Here is a 20,012-nt window from a genome sequence, read left to right on the forward strand (position 1 = left end):
CAAGTGCTGCAGTAATGATAGGGTTAACTCACCTAATCACTGTGTCCAACGCCGATCTCCATGGCCCCAGCGGCGTCACGTGACATTGTCAGTACAAGCCAGCGTCTCACATGGAGACCAGCGCTAGAAGTGGCAATAAGGTGAGTTAACCCTGTCATAACTGCAGCGCTTGCAAATTTGCAGGAAGGGAGGAGTGGAATCCGTCCCTCCAGTGGTGGCCCAGATTCATAGCGCTTACGGGCCTGTAGTTTGCCCATTGTTGTGTTATACAGATAGAGAATTACAGCAGTCTGAACATACCGATATATGCACTGAGCTCTTCCGCACTCAGAATCTTGTCCGTACTTATTGGAAGCTCTGGTGTCACGTTAAGGAGAGCCGGTGATGTCATGTCAATCAAATTGGCTACATCTGGAATTTCAGATACCTGGACATCTGTATTGTCTAGGAACCCTGTAAAGAAACAGAGTAATTGAATATCCATCTCTGCAGCCTCTTGCGGATTTGTCATTTGCAGCAAACTCAATACTTCTCTTAAAGTGTACCTGTACTGTGGTCCTTTAAATGTGAGTAAATATATCACGGTCCCTACCGGATCTATGGACTACTTAAAGGACCTCTGTCACGAAAAGTCTTAAAATGTAAAATGCATGTAAACATATATAAATAAGAAGTACGTTTCTTCCAGAGTAAAATGAGCCATAAATCACTTTTCACCTATGTTACTGTCACATACAGTAAGTAGTAGAAATCTGACATTACCGACAGATTTCGGACTAGCACATCTTCTCATGGGGGTTTTCAGGGTTTTCTTTATTTTCAAAAGTAATTTATGGCTCATTTTACTTTGGAAGAAACGTACTTCTTTGTATGGTGTTTTAAATGTTAAGATGTTTGCAACAGTTCCTCTTTAAAGAGGAACATTACTGAAATGTAACTTAGGGATTACAGCCTTCCTCATTTATATCCTTATATTTATCACAGGTGGCAACATATTTACTGCTAGGTGCATCACTGCAGAATGTAGGTTTTCTGTGTGTTCCAAAGTGAGCAGAAACAATACCTGGTCTCTAGGACAAAATACTGCTTAACTGAATAAAAGTCACTGGACGAGTGGGGTTACATACCAATATACAGCAATATATGGTTTTATGACATGTTTCTGATGCTGAAACCAGGATATTAAATGTAAAACTGGGTCTTTTGAGTGCAATTATTTTTGGGGTGTCTGCTTTCCTTGGTGAAGGGTCTATCTATAGTATCCAGCTACATACTATTTCCTATTTGTGCCAAAAGAGGAGCATGGCCCTGAGGTTCCTACCAACAAGCCCTTGTATTCTTCGTGGGGTGGGGGGATACACGCTCGACGGCGTGGGACTAAAAAGTGACCCAGAGATGAATAAACCCCCCCCCCTTTTTTTTTTTAACTTACCCGGGTTTTCCTCCAGCCCCAGAAGTATGGATGCATCCCTTGCCATCCTCAAGTGTGCCTCCCACGGTCCGCCCGGAATACTCCGTGTAGCCACAGCAAAAGTCTCATTCTGACTGAGTGTCGTCAGCGCTTGCGCAGAAGGTCCGCTCATGTGCAGAAGGCCTCCTGCTGACGTCACACAGCCGCTTACCAAAGCAGTTTGCAGCTTAACGGAGGACCGCATGAGGACGGTGAGGGACGCATCCGTGCTTCTGGGGCTGGAGGAAGCCCCGGGTAAGAAAAAAAAAAGGGGAGGGTAGTTATTCATTTCTGGGTCACTTTAAAGAGAACCCGAGGTGGGGTTCGGAGAACGTAATCCCCATATACAGAGGCTGGGTCTGCCTATAGAGCCCAGCCTCTGTTGCTAGTCAGATTCCCCCTGAGCCCTCCCCCTGTGCTCAGCGAGACCCCATTAGTCACAGCCACGCTGTCGACACGCAGCTTGTCAGAGCGCGCTGCGTTTACCTCTCTAATGCCAGTCTCGCCGCTCCCCCGCCTCCTGCATCGCTCCGGTCCCCGCCCACGTCCCTTCCCTCACCGCTGATTGGAGGGAAGGGACGCGGGCAGGGACCAGAGCGATGCAAGAGGCGGGGGAGAGCGGAGACTGACATTAGAGAGGTAAACACAGCCGCATAGTGATTAATGGGGTCTCATGGAAAAAAGTTTTCAGCGCTCACGGTATATAATGATCAACCTAGGTGATATAACACCACCTCTGTAAGTGTCCACAAATACTCAAACACAAAGTCCAAGATAAATTCAATTTGAGGTGCTGCAAGATAAAACCAGGTTGTTCTGGTAACAGTCTTTGAAGGAAAAAAATCATGCGCTCCCCCTTCATCCACAATAAACACCTGATACAGTAAGGAGGTGCGGGTACAGACTCACCAGATCCTAAGGTCGCAAGTGACCAAGTCTCGCTTCCGGGGGTGTTGGCCCCCCTGTCGCCTCTCTGGCTTTCAGATGTCTCCCCGCAACTGCTAGCACTGCTGGGCTCTGCTGGGCTCTCCTTTCCAGTCGTGTGTGTTTGTGGAGATAAAAACAAAAAAAGAGGACCCGCCTCTACTGGTGCATTATCCTCTTTTTATTTATATAAAAAGTTTTAAAAACAAACTTTAGCAACAGTGGTTCAAAATTGCGGGCTGGTGGACTACAATGTCTGTAGGCTAGGAGGAATTTGCTCCCGGGTGGCCGCCTCCTGCCGTCCAAACCGCCTTCCACGCCGCAACTGCAATGAGTAAAAAACGCCAGGCCGGGGATCATGCCAGTGACACCACTCGGCTGCTGTTAATGGCGTACGCGTCACACGCTACGCATGTACGCGTTGACGTCACATGCAAATTCCTCCTAGCCTACAGACATTGTAGTCCACCAGCCCACAATTTTGAACCACTGTTGCTAAAGTTTGTTTTTAAAACTTTTTATATAAATAAAAAGAGGATAATGCACCAGTAGAGGCGGGTCCTCTTTTTTGTTTTTATCTCCACAAACACACACGACTGGAAAGGAGAGCCCAGCAGTGCTAGCAGGGGAGACATCTGAAAGCCAGAGAGGCGACGGGGGGGCCAACACCCCCGGAAGCGAGACTTGGTTTCTTGCGACCTTAGGATCTGGTGAGTCTGTACCCGCAAGGGGATTTGCACCTCCTTACTGTATCAGGTGTTTATTGTGGATGAAGGGGGAGCGCATGATTTTTTTCCTTCAATAATGGGGTCTCGCTGAGCGCAGGGGGGGGCTTAGGGGGAATCTGACTAGCAACAGAGGCTGGGCTCTATAGGCAGACCCAGCCTCTGTATGGGGATTTCGTTGTTAGAACCCCACCTCGGGTTCTCTTTAAGGACTAGAGACGGACTGTCAACGAGATGCAAATAATTTTCAATTGATGCAACATTGTGCAAATTTTGTGTGCAAATTTCTGCAGCTTAAATTGAGCCAATCAAATCCTGCTGAGGTAAAATTCAATTGGTCCAATTTCAAGCTGCATGTATTTGCATACAAAATTAGCATAATCCTGCATCATCTCAAAATGATTTTAATATTTTATAATCATTGACCATCCCTATGGAGAACAGCGTGGTAAGCCCCCATAGAATCCAGAGGATTCTCTCTTCTTAGGTACGTATTTATTTTTGTCTCTGAGGTTCACCTTGAGTACACTTTAATAGGCAATATGAACAAAGAGGAAAAGGTAGCATTGTATTTTTGTTCAATACCTGGATTTACCACTCTTTGTACTGGTGGTGGCAGGACAAGGGTTGGCTCCCCAGGACTGCCATGGTGTGTCTGTGCTTCAGACAGGGGAAGAGCTTCTTCACTTGGATCAATGACAGTCTCTGGTGCCAGAAGAGGTGCCTGATAACGGAGATATGACGTTATTAAGAAAAGTCCTAATTACAACAGTATAAATCATCTATTGATGATATCTCTCAGCAGAGCTTTGTGCTTGTCAATAGCGAAAAAATATCATGGACAAAGAACAGTCTCAAAACCTTGCAAAGATAAACAGAGGGCAGAGGTTGAAAGAAAGTGGCAACTACAGAGCACTGCCATACAAACAAGGTGGTGAAAATGAGAACGATCTCTAGATGCTGGCATAAGAAATACCACAGCAGCCGCAGTGCTTTGGGACCTAGAGCTCAGGGGACATCTCAATCCGGGCCAGGAGCTGTGGAGGGGGGGTGGGGGGGGGGGGGTGGGGCGCCTTGCTTACCCTGCCACTCTCTCCACTACTATAACAACACTTACAGTCACAGCTCCTGATCTGAAAGGAAGGGGTAACATGTTCCTGCTTGAAAGGTGTTCATAAGACATAAACTGCTTTATAGCACTGGTTTTCTCAAAAGGCCTCAAGAGGAATCTTTAGAGAATGAATGGCTTTAAAAAGGTGGTGGGAAGAAATCAGCTGTATACTCCTCTATCCCCATCATAAGGCGGTAGTAAGAAAGCTATGGAGCACGGTCCTTCTCAGAAGGTAGTTGTAATGAAGAGCAAGCTATACATTAGTGTCCTACTCATAAGTTAGTGGGAAGGAAGAGGGAGCTGCACTACAGTGTCCTCCTCAGAATATTGTGGAAAGGAAGAGGGAGCTGTACAGCAGTGACCTCCTCAGAATGTGGTGGGAAGGAAGAGGGAGCTGTACATTAGTGATATCCTCAGAACCTGGTGGGAAGAGGGAAGTGTACAGCAGTGACCTCCTCAGAAGATGGTGGGAAGGAAGAAGGAGCTATACAGCAATGACCTCCTCAGAAGATGGTGGGAATAATGGGAAGAAAGAGGGAGCTGTACACCAGTGACCTCCTCAGAAGATGGTGGGAAGGAATAGAGAGCAGCACAACAGTGACATTCTCAGAAGGTAGTTGGACGGAATAGGAAGCTGTACATTAGTGACCACTTCAGAATGTGGTGGGAAGGATTAAGAAAGAGCTGTACAGCAATGACCTCCTCAGAAGATGGCAGGAAGGAAGAGGGAGCTGCACAACAGTGACATTCTCAGGTAGTTGGAAGGAAGAGGGAGCTGTACATTAGGAACCTACCCAGTGGTTTGTGGGAAGGAAGAGGGAGCACAGCATTGACCTAGAGGGAACTGTACAGTAGTGACCTTCTCGGAAGATGAGGAGGAGGAAGAAGGAGCTACAAGAGTGACCACCTTCACAAGGTGGTGAACAGGGCAAGGGAAAAATAAAGCATACTTTAGTTCTGCAAAAACTGTCATTTTTGTCTGTTAATGTCAAAAATTAGACACTGTAGAGACACACAAAAACAATCCAACACCAAGCACTATTTTATACAGCGACGTCAGGACATAAATATAAGGATTTCCCTGGAATAAGTACGTTTGAGCCCCATACCTCACTATATCCATTTGTTGGAGGCACGGTAGGTGGAACGGGCTCTCGTTCTGGTGGTAATGGAGAAGGAGGTTTGATCTCATAATCTTTCATGGGTGTAGCAGGCTTTGAGGGGATGCGATGTAAATAACCATAACCAATGCCACATCCCAAACTGTGAAAATAAAGAGGCATATTAAACCATCTACAGTAATTCGCCATTGCATACCTGCGTTTGGTGAATCGACATAAAAATGATAAGTGAATTTGAAACATTGTCAAGTCAACGGTCACCATTTGTATCTAGCCACATGTTACGAAGTGATTGAATTCAAATATACAAAACAAATGCATCTATAAGAAACAGGAGCACAATAATAAAAAAATCATTGAATAAATGTGATTGTTTTAGCAAAATTAAATCAGATCATTGAATGGGAAACTGAAAAAAACTTTGATCTAAATGACTGGATTGGTGGTGTAGTGCATAGCACTCTTGCCTTGCAGTGCTGGGGTCCCAGGTTTGACTCACTAGCTGCATGGAGTTTGCATGGTCACCCCATGCTTGCGTTGGTTTCCACTGGGCATTCCACTTTCCACAAAAATCCCCAAAACATAAAGATAAGTTAACTGGTTGTCGCTTAAAAATTTACCTCAGGCTATGATAGAGACCATAAGGCTATGACTTAAAGTGAACCAGAGACGAAGCATCCGCATGTATTTTACCATATATATCAGTGGGGACATTAGAGAAAACACCTACCCTGCTCTCTGTTTCATTCTTCACTGTTTAGATTCCTTCTTATCAGCCCTGATAAAATCCCCGACTGAGCATTCAGTCTGGCTTTGCTCAGGAATTTTTATAGCCGAGTCTGTCTTCTCTGGTGTCTTTTCAAGCCCAAGCCTGCCCCCTTGTAGCTCTGCTCAGTAATCATTATATTTGAGTCATTATAGCAAAGCCAAACTGAATGCTCAGTGGTGGATTTTATCAGGGCTGATAATAAGCAAGCTGAACAGTGAAGAAAGGAACAGAGAGTAGGGATGTGTTTTCTCTAATGTTTCCACTGATATATATGGTAAAATACATGAGGATGCTTCGTCTCTGGTTCACTTTAAGTATTAGATTATGAGATCTGAGGCACAGCTAGTGACATGACTAAAGATACTGTAAAATGCTGTGGAAGATGCCAGAGCTATATAAATACACAATAATAATATAATTACAACTTTGACTTTTTAATTGATCGTACAAAACAACCACATTAAAATCTTGTTTGGTCAGTAAAAGCCTTGAACTGAAAAATCTAGCAGAGAGGATCTAATGTTACATAGCCGAAGGAGAGAATTTTTGTTAAACCACTGTGGTAAAGATGTAAAAATGGCACTGAATGTTAATAAGTGGTGTTGAAGACCCCCGTCCCTGTTTAGGGATGGAACAGCCACGCACTAAAATGACACACGTTGCCATTTTTACATCTTTACCCTGGCGGGTTAACCACAATTCAGCCCTTTGGCTTTCAAATGTGAACTGTTAACTTTCGGCAAGCCATAAGGGTAGTGGGTACCAACAATTTGTCCAACGTGTATATGGATGGACATCTCATCAGCTGTAGTTTGGACTAGAAGGTTTGGTATGCAGGAGAAAAATCACTGAATTATCCATAAAAACTGAAATACTAGGCATTTTCTTAGCTTTACTTGGATTAGCCCAGGAGCTTTTGAATCAGGAGGACATCATTAATTGGCCAACTTTAAAAGATGTAAAGATTAGGCTTTCAGGCCTCCTTCAGACTGTATTCATGTAGACGGTGAAACTTTTTCAGAAATGCAAAGGCCAGCTAAAAATGGCTGTACCATGGTCAGGATTATTTACATACAAAATGAATCATGGTACCTTCCTTCACCACCCCATGCTCCATTAGGGGTGACATACACCTCTCGGCATGAATCGGTATCAATGTTGTAGACCAACAGCTTCAATGGCTTCCCCTCGTGAGATTCTATCAGAGCGTAGAAATCTTCTGACTAGAACAAGACAGACAAAATGTACATCGCATAATGAAAACAAGCAATTGTAAAATGGAGATGTACCGTAATAATTCTATTTGGGGGCAGCACTTTGGGAGAAGTATATGTATTCTGTTTGCCTCCCTGTGCAGATTGTTATTCCCTACACGTCAGAATACACTCCAGCTAGTTAGGATGGTAGGAAGTGTAGCCACTGTTCAGCTTCTATGCTAGTTTTACACTTGGCCGGTGCGCTTGCGGTGCAATGCCCCGCCCACATTAATTAGCAGCGCACAAAATGTCAATCATAGGACCCTGCAGCAGAGTGCACCGACAGGGTCATTTGCATAGCGCGCACCCTCCTTCCACATGCACTCCTCGCGCAGTGAAGTACTCCCTGCTGGACAGGAAGTATGTCACTGGGATTCCTGGGGATCCCCATCATATTCCGTCATTCCACGCATGCACACCGCTGCCAACCTTTTTAAAAGGTTTGCAGCACCCATTGACTTACTGGAGAAGCATGTAATCAGTTTGGTCAGGTGATAGGTATGCAAGTCTCTGATTTGCTAGTCTTGATCATGTGCTAAAGCAGAAAGTAATCACAGCAAATAAGAGCTTTGCAAATTTATTCGCTGATCAAACAAATCACATGCTTCTCCATGAGTTCTCCTAGACATGACCATCACTACTTACGATCTGTAGATTAAAGCTTTAAATCTATGGCTACCTTTTATATAGTAAGAGAGCAGGGAATGGTCAAAACTGCCTGCATGTTAGTGCTTACATTATGGAGCATGAAGGGCATTGCCAGGCACATACATGTCACTGTGACAGGATTACTGTTCCTAATGCAGAGGTTCTACATTCTGATCTTCAGGTGACTAATGTAACTACTTTCTGTAGGGACAGGTATATGGTAGGTAGAGGACAAACAATAAGATTCATTTCTGAGTAAGAGTCTGAGCCCACTGACACAGTTGTGTCCGCTTTTCAGCTACACATCAATGTTAGAGATGCTGAAAAGTGGACAGAAGCGGAACCACAACTGCGTTAGTGGGCTCAGGCCCTAATTAAGAGAAAGGTAAAGGAACTGCAGAAGCAATTTAACAATTGCAGTGACTGCAAAATAAAATTATGCTGCTGGTCTAGTTTAGGGGATCCAGCAGGAAACCTCATAGGGAGCAGTTCTCCAATCACAGCACCCTCTACAGCACAAAGGGTTGTGATTGGCCAAACAGTATGGGCGTGGTTTACTACAGCCTATTGGAAACCTAGCAGTTCAAGAGGTTGCTGTCCACCCAATCACTTTAGCAGAATTTACTGGTAAGTTTTCCTGCTGGGTCCCCTAAACTAGACAAGCGACAAATTGTTTACATTTTTAGTTCATTTGGGGTACAAATTAAATTTCAGTCCCCATTACACCACAGACTGCAAAGTTTCTGTTTATCCTGCATCTGGTTTAGAAACAACATTTCTCATACCTCCTGCAAGATCTGATCGGAGCCCACAATGTAATCTGTATGAGGTTGCAGTCCGGCCAAGGAGGCTGGTGAGTTTGGCTCCACATCCTGCAATAAATATAGAATACTATAAACTAGTAAAAAAAATTAGTGTTTTCACTTCCTCCAGCATATAGAGATGTCCTACTCACCAGGACGTGCCACACATGCTCATTGGCCCCCTGGAAGCTGCAGAATCGAACGCTGGCCCCCAGTAGTCCTTGTCCGCCCCACATATTACTGGGGGTGACCTCCAGCTCTCTCACTTTCATTGTCTTCGTGTTATAAACCTCCAGCTTCACCGGCTTCTCCATGTTGGCTTTCAAGAGATCTTTGAACATGCTATTTTCTTTATTCTGAGAAGACAATGTAGTTTTCATTTAGCTGGGCTTCAAAATTAATAATGTAAAAAGAGGTTACGACAAGGATCTCTTGGCAAAGCATCAGAGAGGATCGGGGCCACCGTATGCATGCTACATTTTCACCAAACATAGCCCAGACCAGCCATCTTGGTTGAGAACGTGTGTGTGCGTGTCGTGTGCGTGTGTGTGTGTGTGTGTGCGTGCGTGCATGTGTGTGCATGTGTGTGCATGTGTGTGCATGTGTGTGCATGTGTGTGCATGTGTGTGCATGTGTGTCTTTGGGGTGAACCAGTGCCCAACAGTTTATGGAGCAAGACTGAGGCTTAAGTCGTAAATTGTGTCCACCCCTTCCTCCCTTACCAAGCTGCTCCCATTGGCCACCAGGGAGGCAATTGATCAATTGGATCAGCTGATAGATTTGTAAGGTTCTGATTTGCTGTGATGACTTCCTGGTTAAAAAAGGACTCTGAGCAGTGGCAGAATAGGAAATCTGGACTTACCTGAGGCTTCCTCCAGCCACCCGTAGCCCATGAGGTCCCCTGGCATCCTCATCGCCTGGTGTGGCTCCGGTAATCCGGCGTCTTTGGCACCCGGCTACTCATCACACCAGTCACCGTAAGCATCCTACGCATGCGCGGTTCTCTAAAGCATGAAGCAGGATGCTCACCGTGACTGGCGTGATGGCGCGCACGTGCATTTTGAGCCAAAGTATCCGGATTACCAGAGCCGCCAGGGGGACCACAGAAGACAAGAAGAGGATCCTGGGGGACCTCGCAGGCTATGGGGGGGGACCCCAGGTAGGTACAGATTTCCTTTTCTCTGCCACTGCTCAGGGTATCTTTAACACATTATCCACTCCAGGTACCCAAAATGGCTCAGACTCCGAGCTTAGTCTAATTGGATCAGTTAATTTCGTCACGTGGCTCTGAGAGACGAGCGCCGAAACTGGGCGCCATCATAGCAACAATGCTATGATGCACGCCCCGCATAGCGGTAATTCAGGGCTGTGGGTTTAGGCACAAAAATCATTCGACTCCTCGACACTTACTCCACAGCCCTGCTTTCTATGGAGTGCTTTTGTAAGGATTATGGTAGGGGTAGGAGCAGAACAGCGCAGACTGGCTGCCTGTGCTGCCACGTGAAACTGATGGTGTTATGTGAAACTGAGGGTCTCCTAGTTTAAAGGAGATCATGTAATCTGTTCAGCCCTTGCATAATCTGGTACTACAGATTCGAGTGCACGTTGCTGCACCTTTAAATTGCTGACAGGCTTTGAGCAGACCCAGCGTGTTGTAAATGAAGTTAGTAAGGTATCAGTGCTACACCATGTACTTACATTATATATTACATTTAGTTCCTGGTCACAAAAGTGCTAATAAAACACTGAGGTATAAAAGTCAAAGAGAAAACGCGTCTGTCAGGGCTAATCATGTCATTAAACATGCTAGTGCTGTATAATATTTTACAGACTGATCCCTGGCTTTTAAGTGCAGTAAAGGACTATATTATTCTGAAGCATAACTATATTGGCCTCTGCTTGTTAAAGTGATTTATATTTTGGTAAACCAGGATATCCGGATTTGGCTATCAATCATTGTAAGGGGAACTGATGCATGCTACAGAAATCTGCAGCAATCCACATTTTTTCTGCATTCAATGAAAATTACTCCATTGGCATGCATTGTTTCCAGTTTCAGGCCCCTTTTACACTTATACACTTTTTTTGCATTGCGTTATTGTTTCTGCACACAGCGTAACACAACAGCAATGAAGGTGTATGGGGTCCAGTACACTTACCGCGTCGTGACGGAAGTTATGACTCACCGCCAACCCACTGCAAAGTCAGCAGCGCGTTACTGTGCAACCTCCGCAGCGACACAGCACAATGGCAAAATGAAATTTGTTGGCGGTGGCAGTGCAGCATGCATCCGCGGAACGACTAAAATACGAAGAGGAAGCCGGGAATCCCAGTGACCGCCTTCCTGTCCAGCAGGAAGTATGTCATCGCTTTCTTGCCATTGCGATGTGAGTGTGGTGGAGCATCGCACCACAATGAGAACGGTGTAAAACCGTTCGCAATGCAAATATTTGCATTTCAGATTTGTACTTAGTGGAAACTGTCCCTAAGAACTCATGCATATTTCCTGTCCCTTTCCCTAGTCATGAGTCACAGTATCCCTGCAATGGACACTGGAAATTCCTTCACAACAGCTGAGAGCAGCTTCCTCTTTCCCAGATTGGGAAAGAAGTACAGTATTACTATTTTTCATGCTCATGGTCTTTGATGCTGGGTGATACACGATGCTGATACACGATGCGCATGCGGGACATGCTGATGTTTACGCGATGCTGATACGTGATGCGCATACGCGATATGCTGATGATTAAATACCAAGTGCTCATCGCTCAGGCTGCAAGGTCTGGAACGCTCAGGGTATGGAAGAAAGATATCGCAGTGTGCCCATAAAACACGCCTCTTCCACCCATCTGGCCCGCCCTATCCTGTTACCGCCTCTCAGATGTAGCTGCTGAGGACTGTAGTGAAGCGGCGCAGGCGCACATGTGAGAGTTCTGAGAGGCGGAGAAGGAGGTAACTAGGATACAAGGGCAGGCCAGACGTCTTATACGCCGGAATATGCGGTATGTTGCCTGGGTCACACTAGCTAAGAGTAAGCTGAAACATTTTTTTTTTTCTACTCCAGATACAAAACTGTCTGAAACGATAATTTATTCTGAAATGGCATCAAAAAAGGGAATTTAAAAGTAATGCTAATTAGTTCTGTTTTGTCTTAATTTGTTCACGTAGTGTGTTTCTAGGACTTAAGCTTTAATAACTTCTCAATAATATGCAAACAATCCAGCATAATTGCTAAATTCCTCAGCAGCAGCTGCCACATTCCCAGCCAAGTCCTGGGCACCAGCTGGAAGCTGGCATTGCGTCCCTGGCAATTAGTCACTTGGACAGATTAGGACTTGAACATGGGAAGAGCTTATAGAGTTTTTTTTAGAAGTAAAAGACCTCAGCAGAAGCAAAGCTACCGCTAGAGCAGAAAACATTTGCAGATGGAAAGCCTGGTCCATACAGCAGAAGCATCTTTGTCTCTCACCAATCAAATGTGGGTTCAGTAGACCTAAAATTTAAAGCACACCAGAACTGAGGGAGATATGAAAGCTGACATATTAACAATGCAGATTGTCTGGCTGTCCTGCTGATCTTCTGCCTTTAATACTTTTGCCATAGCCCCTGAACAAGCATGCGGATCAGATGTTTCTGACTGAAGTCTAGCTAGATTAGCCCATATGCTTGTCTCAGGTGTGTGATCCAGCCAAAGATGAGCAGGACAGCCAGGTATTGTTTAACCTCCTGAGTGGTATGGACGAGCTCAGCTCGTCCATTACTGCCGGAGGGGATAGCATGGCCCAGGGAGATTTTTTTTTTTTTTAACTTTTTGTACATCATGTAGCTAGCACTTGGCTAGCTACATGTGTTGTCCAATTGCCGCCGCTCTCCCCCCCCCCCCCCCCCCGATCGGCGTTGTTATACGTACCTCCTGCCGGAACCCACGCTGGTGCAGCCTCTTGCATCACCACCAGACGTCGCTATGGCGAGGATCAGGACTGCACATGACGTCATATCCGATCATCGCCATAGCAAAGACCGAAGCTGAATGAAAAAGTTACGGCTCTCGTGGGATCCCGGAGCGGTAAACATAGCCGGCGGTGATCGGGGGTGGGACACAGCACCGGGGCAATCAGGGGACACATATAGCTAGCCTAGTGCTAGCTACATGGTTAAAAACAACTTTAAAAAAAAAAAAATAGCCCTCCCGCGGACGAAAGTCCGCATCAATTGAATGCCAGGGAGGTTAAAAGAAAATACATATGGCAGCCTCCATATCCCTCTCAGTTCAGGTGTGATTTAAACTATGTGACTGTGGATGAGGTTTGATCCCTCCTGCATTCCTTACAACTTCTTTATTTTTGCTCTGTAAAAGCTTCATACAGTCCCCATTATCCGGAGTTCAGACAACCGGAAGTCTCAACTAACCAGTATGCCTGTGGGACTACAGTTTTCAGGTGTTAGGGGGGAGAGGGGGGTGTTGGAGCCATTTTAAGTACTTACCGGGCCTCCAGCGATGTCTGGCAGTCTCCCCGTACCTCCCTGCGGGCTCCTAGCGGCTTTCCGGTGCAGTGCACTAACGCTGACTTGTTACATGACCCGATGCGGGTCATGTGACTTGCATGCACAAAGGACGCCAGAAAGCTGTGGGGGAGCCCGCAAAGAGGTATGGGGAGACTGGCAGATATCGCTAGAGGCTCGGTGAGAATTTGCAGAGGGAGGTTTGCCATTTTTTAGCAGGTTGCTCAAGCAACCAGAACCACATTTATCCGGCATCAGGCGATCCCCGCCAGTTACTGGGGACTTTTGCTGTTTGCTTTCTGCATAGAACCTTGACTGCTGTTAATGTAGACTAGGTATTCAGTCTACTGGCTTTAACATTTTTGTGTAGCAAGGTGTTCTCTGTCTTTTCTAAAGAAATGAGAGGTATAGAATCAGAAAGTCATTATAGTTTCCAGATTAACTTCCTGTACACCAATCACTCCCTGTCCCATCTACAGTACGGAATACTTTAAAAATCAGCTTGACCTATTCTTGTAACCATTATTGAAATGTATGTATGTTCTTATTAACCACTTACCAGCCTCGTATGTCCGATTGCGATTATAAAGTCAAAGAATGGTTCCAGTCCTGCAATCTGTGCTGGGGAATTCTCCTGAACCTGCAATAAAATAGATAATTTGGTAAAAATAAAAATGTTACTAAATTCACAAGACTTTATCTTAAATCATTATGACCATCTTCAGAGCTTATATAAATCAAATGTTCCAGTAAATTTACAGAGACGCGTGATGCGGTCTGCAGCCGCTTCCTCGGACACCCAGAAAACTGAATGACCTAATTTTTGTAAAATAAAAGTTTGCCTTCTTAAAACAGAAGGTATTTGCAATTTTTCAGATTGGAGTGAGCTTTCCTGTAACAGTGAAAAGTAACAGTGAAAAATCACAGGAAAATCTGTATGCAAAATGCTAGTCATTTTGCTAGCGCTTCACGATTCCCAGTGTGAATGGGGCCTGAGGGCCCATTCACACTAGAAGCGCTTTGAGCGTTTTGCGATTAGCGGTTTTTAAAATTGCTCCCATTCACTTTCATTAAAATCGCGGAAAACAATAACGAAAAAAGAAAAAAAATCGCTGCGATTTTCTCGATCATGATTTTTATGAAAGTGAACGGGAGCGATTTTAAAAACCGCGAACCAATCGCAAAACGCTCAGAAAAGCGCTTCTAGTGTAAATAGGCCCTGGCACAGGACTCTGGTAGGCCTTAGGTGCTCTGGATTAGTTTGAAATTGATCTGAGGAGGTGAGTAAAGGCCATTTTTAGTATCCAATAAATATACATCGAAAGCCCAATCCTCGTACGAGGTAAGACTATCATTTACCTAAAGGCCCATACACACGAGGCATGGATGTCTCCAGTTGCATGGAGACAAGAGACTGTTGAGAGTATCCGGCAACGACAGTTCTCAGCAGCGACACTTATCTACACGCGGCGATTAAAGGGGCGCGACACAACGGAAATTGTCTCTCAGACACAGTAGTCGCTTGCTAAACAGCCCATAAACATGTAGAGACAAAACTGGACTAAATACTGTGTGCGGCTTCCATCTCACGGACACCCGTGTACAGCCGACACAGACATACAGTACATAAATACTCATGTGCTGTATATGCAGCATCATACAACTGACTGCACATAATTAAGGTAGGTGTGTGTGTGTGTGTGTGTGTGTGTGTGTCCGTGTCCAGGTATGTGTGAGTGTGTGTCTCCTGGTGTGTGTCTCCTGGTGTGTGTCTCCTGGTGTGTGTGTGTGTGTGTGTGTGTGTGTGTGTGTGTGTGTGTGTGTGTGTGTGTGTGTGTGTGTGTGTGTGTGTGTGTGTGTGTGTGTGTGTGTGTGTGTGTGTGTGTACATAGATAGATAGATAGATAGATAGATAGATAGATAGATAGATAGATAGATACCGTAGAGAGAGAGAGAGAAATGTGCACATCACCATACAAGTACATTACACCTGCTTAGTGTGCAGTTCCATTCATCTGTCAGTGATTACAGCAAGTAGGAAACCTTGGGAAGAGCAGCGCACAGGAAGTGGCGTTGAACTGTCGCAAGCGACATAAGTGTACGCAAGAGACCAGCGTATACACGTTCATACCGCCAGTAGACTAGCGACAGTTCCTGCGACAAAGGTAGCTGGCGACTGACCAGTTCAATCGCCCAGCGACAACCTGGACTACTGACATTCGTGGCGCGCGCCTTGTACACACGTACGAACTGTCGCTGCAACATCCGCGCGCCCTGTGTTGCTTCAGACAATTGTGCCTCATGTGTATGGGCCTTAAAGGGCCACTTAAGTCAAACAAAAAAAAAAAATGAGTTTTACTCACCTGGGGCTTCCAATAGCCCTCTGCAGCTGTCCGGTGCCCTCGCCGTCTCCCTCCGATCCTCCTGGCCCCGCCGGCAGCCACTTCCTGTTTCGGTGACAGGAGCTGACAGGCTGGGGACGCGAGTGATTCTTCGCGTTCCTGGCCACAATAGTGCCATCTATGCTGCTATAGCATATATCATATACCATATAGCAGCATAGAGGGTGCTAAAGTGTCTGGGAACGCGAAGAATCACTCGCGTACCCAGCCTGTCAGCTCCTGTCACCGAAACAGGAAGTGGCTGCCGGCGGGGCCAGGAGGATCGGAGGGAGACGGCGAGGGCACCGGACAGCTGCAGGGGGCTATTGGAAGCCCTAGGTGAGTAAAACTTATTTTTTTTGTTTGACTTAAGTGTCCCTTTAAGGGCTTTTAAATCTTTATATCCCAGGAGTGCCTCCTCCCATCCCCCCAGATCTTCCCCTTAGTTAAAGGCTTCCCCTGAGAGTAATCTCAGGAGGTTTTTACTTTTTGGAGCGCAACCATCTGAAAAAGAATCCCTGACAGATCAGCATGGAGACCGTATTCTCCACTTGTCTATTACTGTGGTTGCCTTTCAGCAACACGACATTGAAAGTAATTTTTCACTACTTACACCAACCCTTTGGTGTATATAGAGCAGCAATGCATGGTCACAGTGTACTATTGCACAAATAGTGACAGCAACGCAGATCCAGCCCATTCACCACAGTTGAATGGGGCAGCATTGCAATGGAAAGCAACAAAGGTGCCATGCATTTGTGTATAAAGCACAGCCACCTGTGTTACTGAGTGAAGTGCTGTTCAGGCCCTAACACTTTCAAATATGTAATGAATGTGAGGCTCAGGCCTACACTGTGCCATATGATGGTTGATCTTAGGTGCTTGAAGGATGCCTGTATAGACATCAGACAGTTGCTGATGGAAAAAAATGTTAACAAATGGGACAGTATAGCTGTGAGGTAAGACTGAAATGAAATAGCCTTATTACATTGGTTCTATACAGTGATATTACCTCTGAGAAGGGGCTGCACAAGGAAGAGCAGCTATAGGAATATTGTCCTGGGGGCAAAAAAGTATTAATCCAACCTTGTCTCTAACCCCAACCACTGTTTTTATAGCTTTTTAATTAGCAGGTCACAGGAACATTCACAAACCTGCATCTTATTTGTCTGAATTCTCAGAACCTCCTTAACCACTGCAGGGTTTTTCACCTCATGGAACAGAGCAATTTTCAAAATTCAGTACTACTCCCTTTTATTCACCAATAACTTTATCCCTACTTATCACAACAAAATGATCTATATCGTGTTTTTTGTCACAAATTAGGCTTTCTTTGAGTGGTACATTTTGCTAAGAATTATTTTATTCTAAATGCATTTTAACAGGAAAAATAAGAAAAAAAAATGGAAAAAATTCATTGTTTTTTTTAGCCATTATAGTTTTAAAATAAATGTGCTACTATAAATAAAACACACACATTTTATTTGCCCATTTATTCCAGTTATTACAACGTTTAAAGCAGGGCTGTGGAGTCGGAGCATTTTTGAGTACCTGGAGTCGCGGTTGGAGTAGGGGGTTTCATCTGAGGAGTTGAAGTCGGATGATTTCTGAACCAACTCTAAAGCCCTGGTAAGTATTAGACTAAGGAGTCAGAGTCGAGGAGTCGGAATCATTTTGGGTACCTGGAGTCGGAGTTTCCATAAACTGAGCAGTCGGAGTCGGATGATATTTGTACCGACTCCACAGCCCTGAAAACTTTAAAGTATGTCCCTAGTACAATGTATAGAGCAATAAAGAGTACCTTGATACTTCAACCCCAATGAGTATTCATACCAGGGAGTCAACCAGTCACACCCGTATCCACCTAAGGTGCAGCAACAGTCCAAACTAGAAAGAAGACCGGGTCTCAACCTGGATTTAAGGCCTGTTTGGCCAATTTTATTGTATCACAGTGCAAACCAGCACAACGTTTCAACCAAATGGGTCTTTCTCAAGTGCTTACAGACTTCATGTGCAGAAACCATACATATAGACAGATTAAAACACACCCCTGCAGGGGCGGGCACATTACTTAAAGAGACAGACCATTGTATTCACACTTCATAGGAAACACTTTAAATTGTAGGCCTCATTCATGCCATTTGGCGCAAGAGTGCCCAAATCATATATCCATTTGCTTTCCCTACGTAGCAGGGAGATTTGGGGGTCCACACCATCTTGCGAAAACACCTTCTCCAGTATGCACCATCTCAAGTCACCCACTGTATGTCCACACTCATGGAAGTGGCGACCTACGGGAGATTCAAATTTGTCCTTAGATTTTTCTTTACTCTCCTTTTCTTTTTTGTAATTCCTAACATTACTCCTATGTTCATTAATCCTACTCCTCCCATCCCTAGTTGTCTGTCCAACGTAACCCATTCCGCAAGGACATTTTAACAGATAAATCACATTGGTCGTAGTACAGGAATAATTACCCTTAATCCTAATCCTTGTCCCTTTTGTGGTATGAGTGACATAGTCACCCCGGATTATCGATGAACAGTTTTGACAATTCATACAGGGGAACGTGCCCATACGGCGCGAAATGGACATGTAAGTGTATTTTTTCAGTTTTGAGTCCGTCACTAATTACAAGACCATGTTTACAAAAATAACAGTAATATACCCTCATGACATACATATATATATATATATATATATATATATATATATATATATATATATATATATATATATATATATATATATATATATATATATATATATATATATATATATATATATATATATATATATATATATATATATATATATGTTCAGTCCCCGACTGTTTTTAAGTCTTACACAGCTGTTTTTTTTTTGTTTTTTTTAAAAGGTCACTTTTTCATTTTTTTTATTTTTTATACAAGTGTTTTATTATAGTAACTATTGGAGGGGAGATAAAGGGTTAAGAAGTCAGCCAAATTGTTTACCCTTCCCGTCCCTGCCCAGGAAGACCAGAAAAGTGGACCAACACAGCAGCTGTGGTAATTCTCACCCTAACACAGGTACGGTAAATGTCAGTGGAGAGCTGACCGTTTCGGACAACCAAGCATGCAGAAATGTACTTGGCGTAACACTACACTGTCTGCCTCAATCAGTGTTCAGTTCTACAGACAATAATGTAAAAGGAAAGCTCTGAAGGCAGAGCAATGTGTGTTTACTTTGTGTTACAGTTCTCTTCTGAAGCACTAAGGAAGCTGAGGTGTGGCCACACAACCTGCAGGTACATGTAGACAAGCAGCATGCAGCCCTCCCAGCCAGAGTTCCTGAAGTACTGGTTTGTCCATAGAAAACCAAAGCGCAGACTTGTGTACTGAAGAACACTCGTACAAGGTTACTGACTGCTGACTTAATGAAACACACGCATAAATATATAAATATAGAAGTGAAAGGGATCCAGAGGCTGAAGCGTGTGATCCTTAGACAGCAGGTTACTGTGTGTGACTGTGGAGGGGTAATTGACAGCTTCAGCTTACAGTGACGTTCTAGGATCAGCATGTCTACGGTGTGTCAACAACCACAAGAGAGTAATGAACGAGGGACACTACAGATACTTCAGACACTGTCTGGAATGTGTCTATCAAGAGCTGACAAGCACTACACATCACACAGTGCAAGTCCTGTTTATCCTGTCAGGTTATATTAGTTGTTCTGCCACTCTGGGAAGATGAACTACCAAGACTGTCAAAGAGCATCACTGATTGTGTCATGAAAGGCTGCAGACTCTCCCGGGCAAAGAGCTTAGCCAGATGTACAATACAGTGCAAATGTTTTACGCATGTGTGGATAAAAAGTAATGTAACCAAAGAATGCTTTCACAAACAGAAGCATGCCTGACTTAAAGGGAGGGTGCAAGGTGTACAAAATAAAATAAAATCTACTTACCTGGTGCTTCCTCCACCTTCTGGCAGCTTATGTGTTCCTCTCCTCAGCTCCGCTCCCAGATGGTGGCCCGGAGTCCCCTCCGTTGCAGGTGCCTACCTCACAAGATCGGCATCTTTTGTGCCTGCGTGCTCGTGATAGCTTTCATGTGGTCTGGACTGTGCAGAATGCTTCAAGCCATGTGAGCGTGCGCAGCCACACGCTCACGCAGAAGATGCTGACCTGACGAGGTCGGCACATGCAATGGAGGGAACCCCGGGCCACCGATTGGGAGTGGAGCTGCAGCAAGGGACTCATAGGCTGCCGCAGGCTGGAAGATGATAAGTAGATCCTATTTTTTTCTTTTACACCTTGCACCTTCCCTTTAAATTGGATGTAGTAGTGCCTGGATAGT

General features: G+C 44.7%; 1 protein-coding gene across 1 annotated transcript in view; it reads right to left on the reverse strand.

Moving 5' to 3' along the window:
* The window catches only part of GORASP1 (golgi reassembly stacking protein 1), a 62,852-nt gene that overhangs the window by 8,832 nt on the left and 34,008 nt on the right, over positions 1–20,012 (reverse strand). Inside the window, exons 2-8 of the mRNA XM_068235932.1 lie at positions 13,870–13,950; positions 8,960–9,163; positions 8,790–8,876; positions 7,193–7,323; positions 5,320–5,473; positions 3,685–3,823; positions 301–453 (exon numbers count right to left, since the gene is read on the reverse strand). Of these exons, the coding sequence (XP_068092033.1) occupies positions 301–453; positions 3,685–3,823; positions 5,320–5,473; positions 7,193–7,323; positions 8,790–8,876; positions 8,960–9,163; positions 13,870–13,950 (949 nt within the window). The remainder of the gene's footprint in view (positions 1–300; positions 454–3,684; positions 3,824–5,319; positions 5,474–7,192; positions 7,324–8,789; positions 8,877–8,959; positions 9,164–13,869; positions 13,951–20,012) is intronic.

This window comes from Hyperolius riggenbachi, chromosome 5 (genome assembly GCF_040937935.1).
Source record: "Hyperolius riggenbachi isolate aHypRig1 chromosome 5, aHypRig1.pri, whole genome shotgun sequence".
NCBI classification, from domain to species: Eukaryota; Metazoa; Chordata; class Amphibia; order Anura; family Hyperoliidae; genus Hyperolius; species Hyperolius riggenbachi.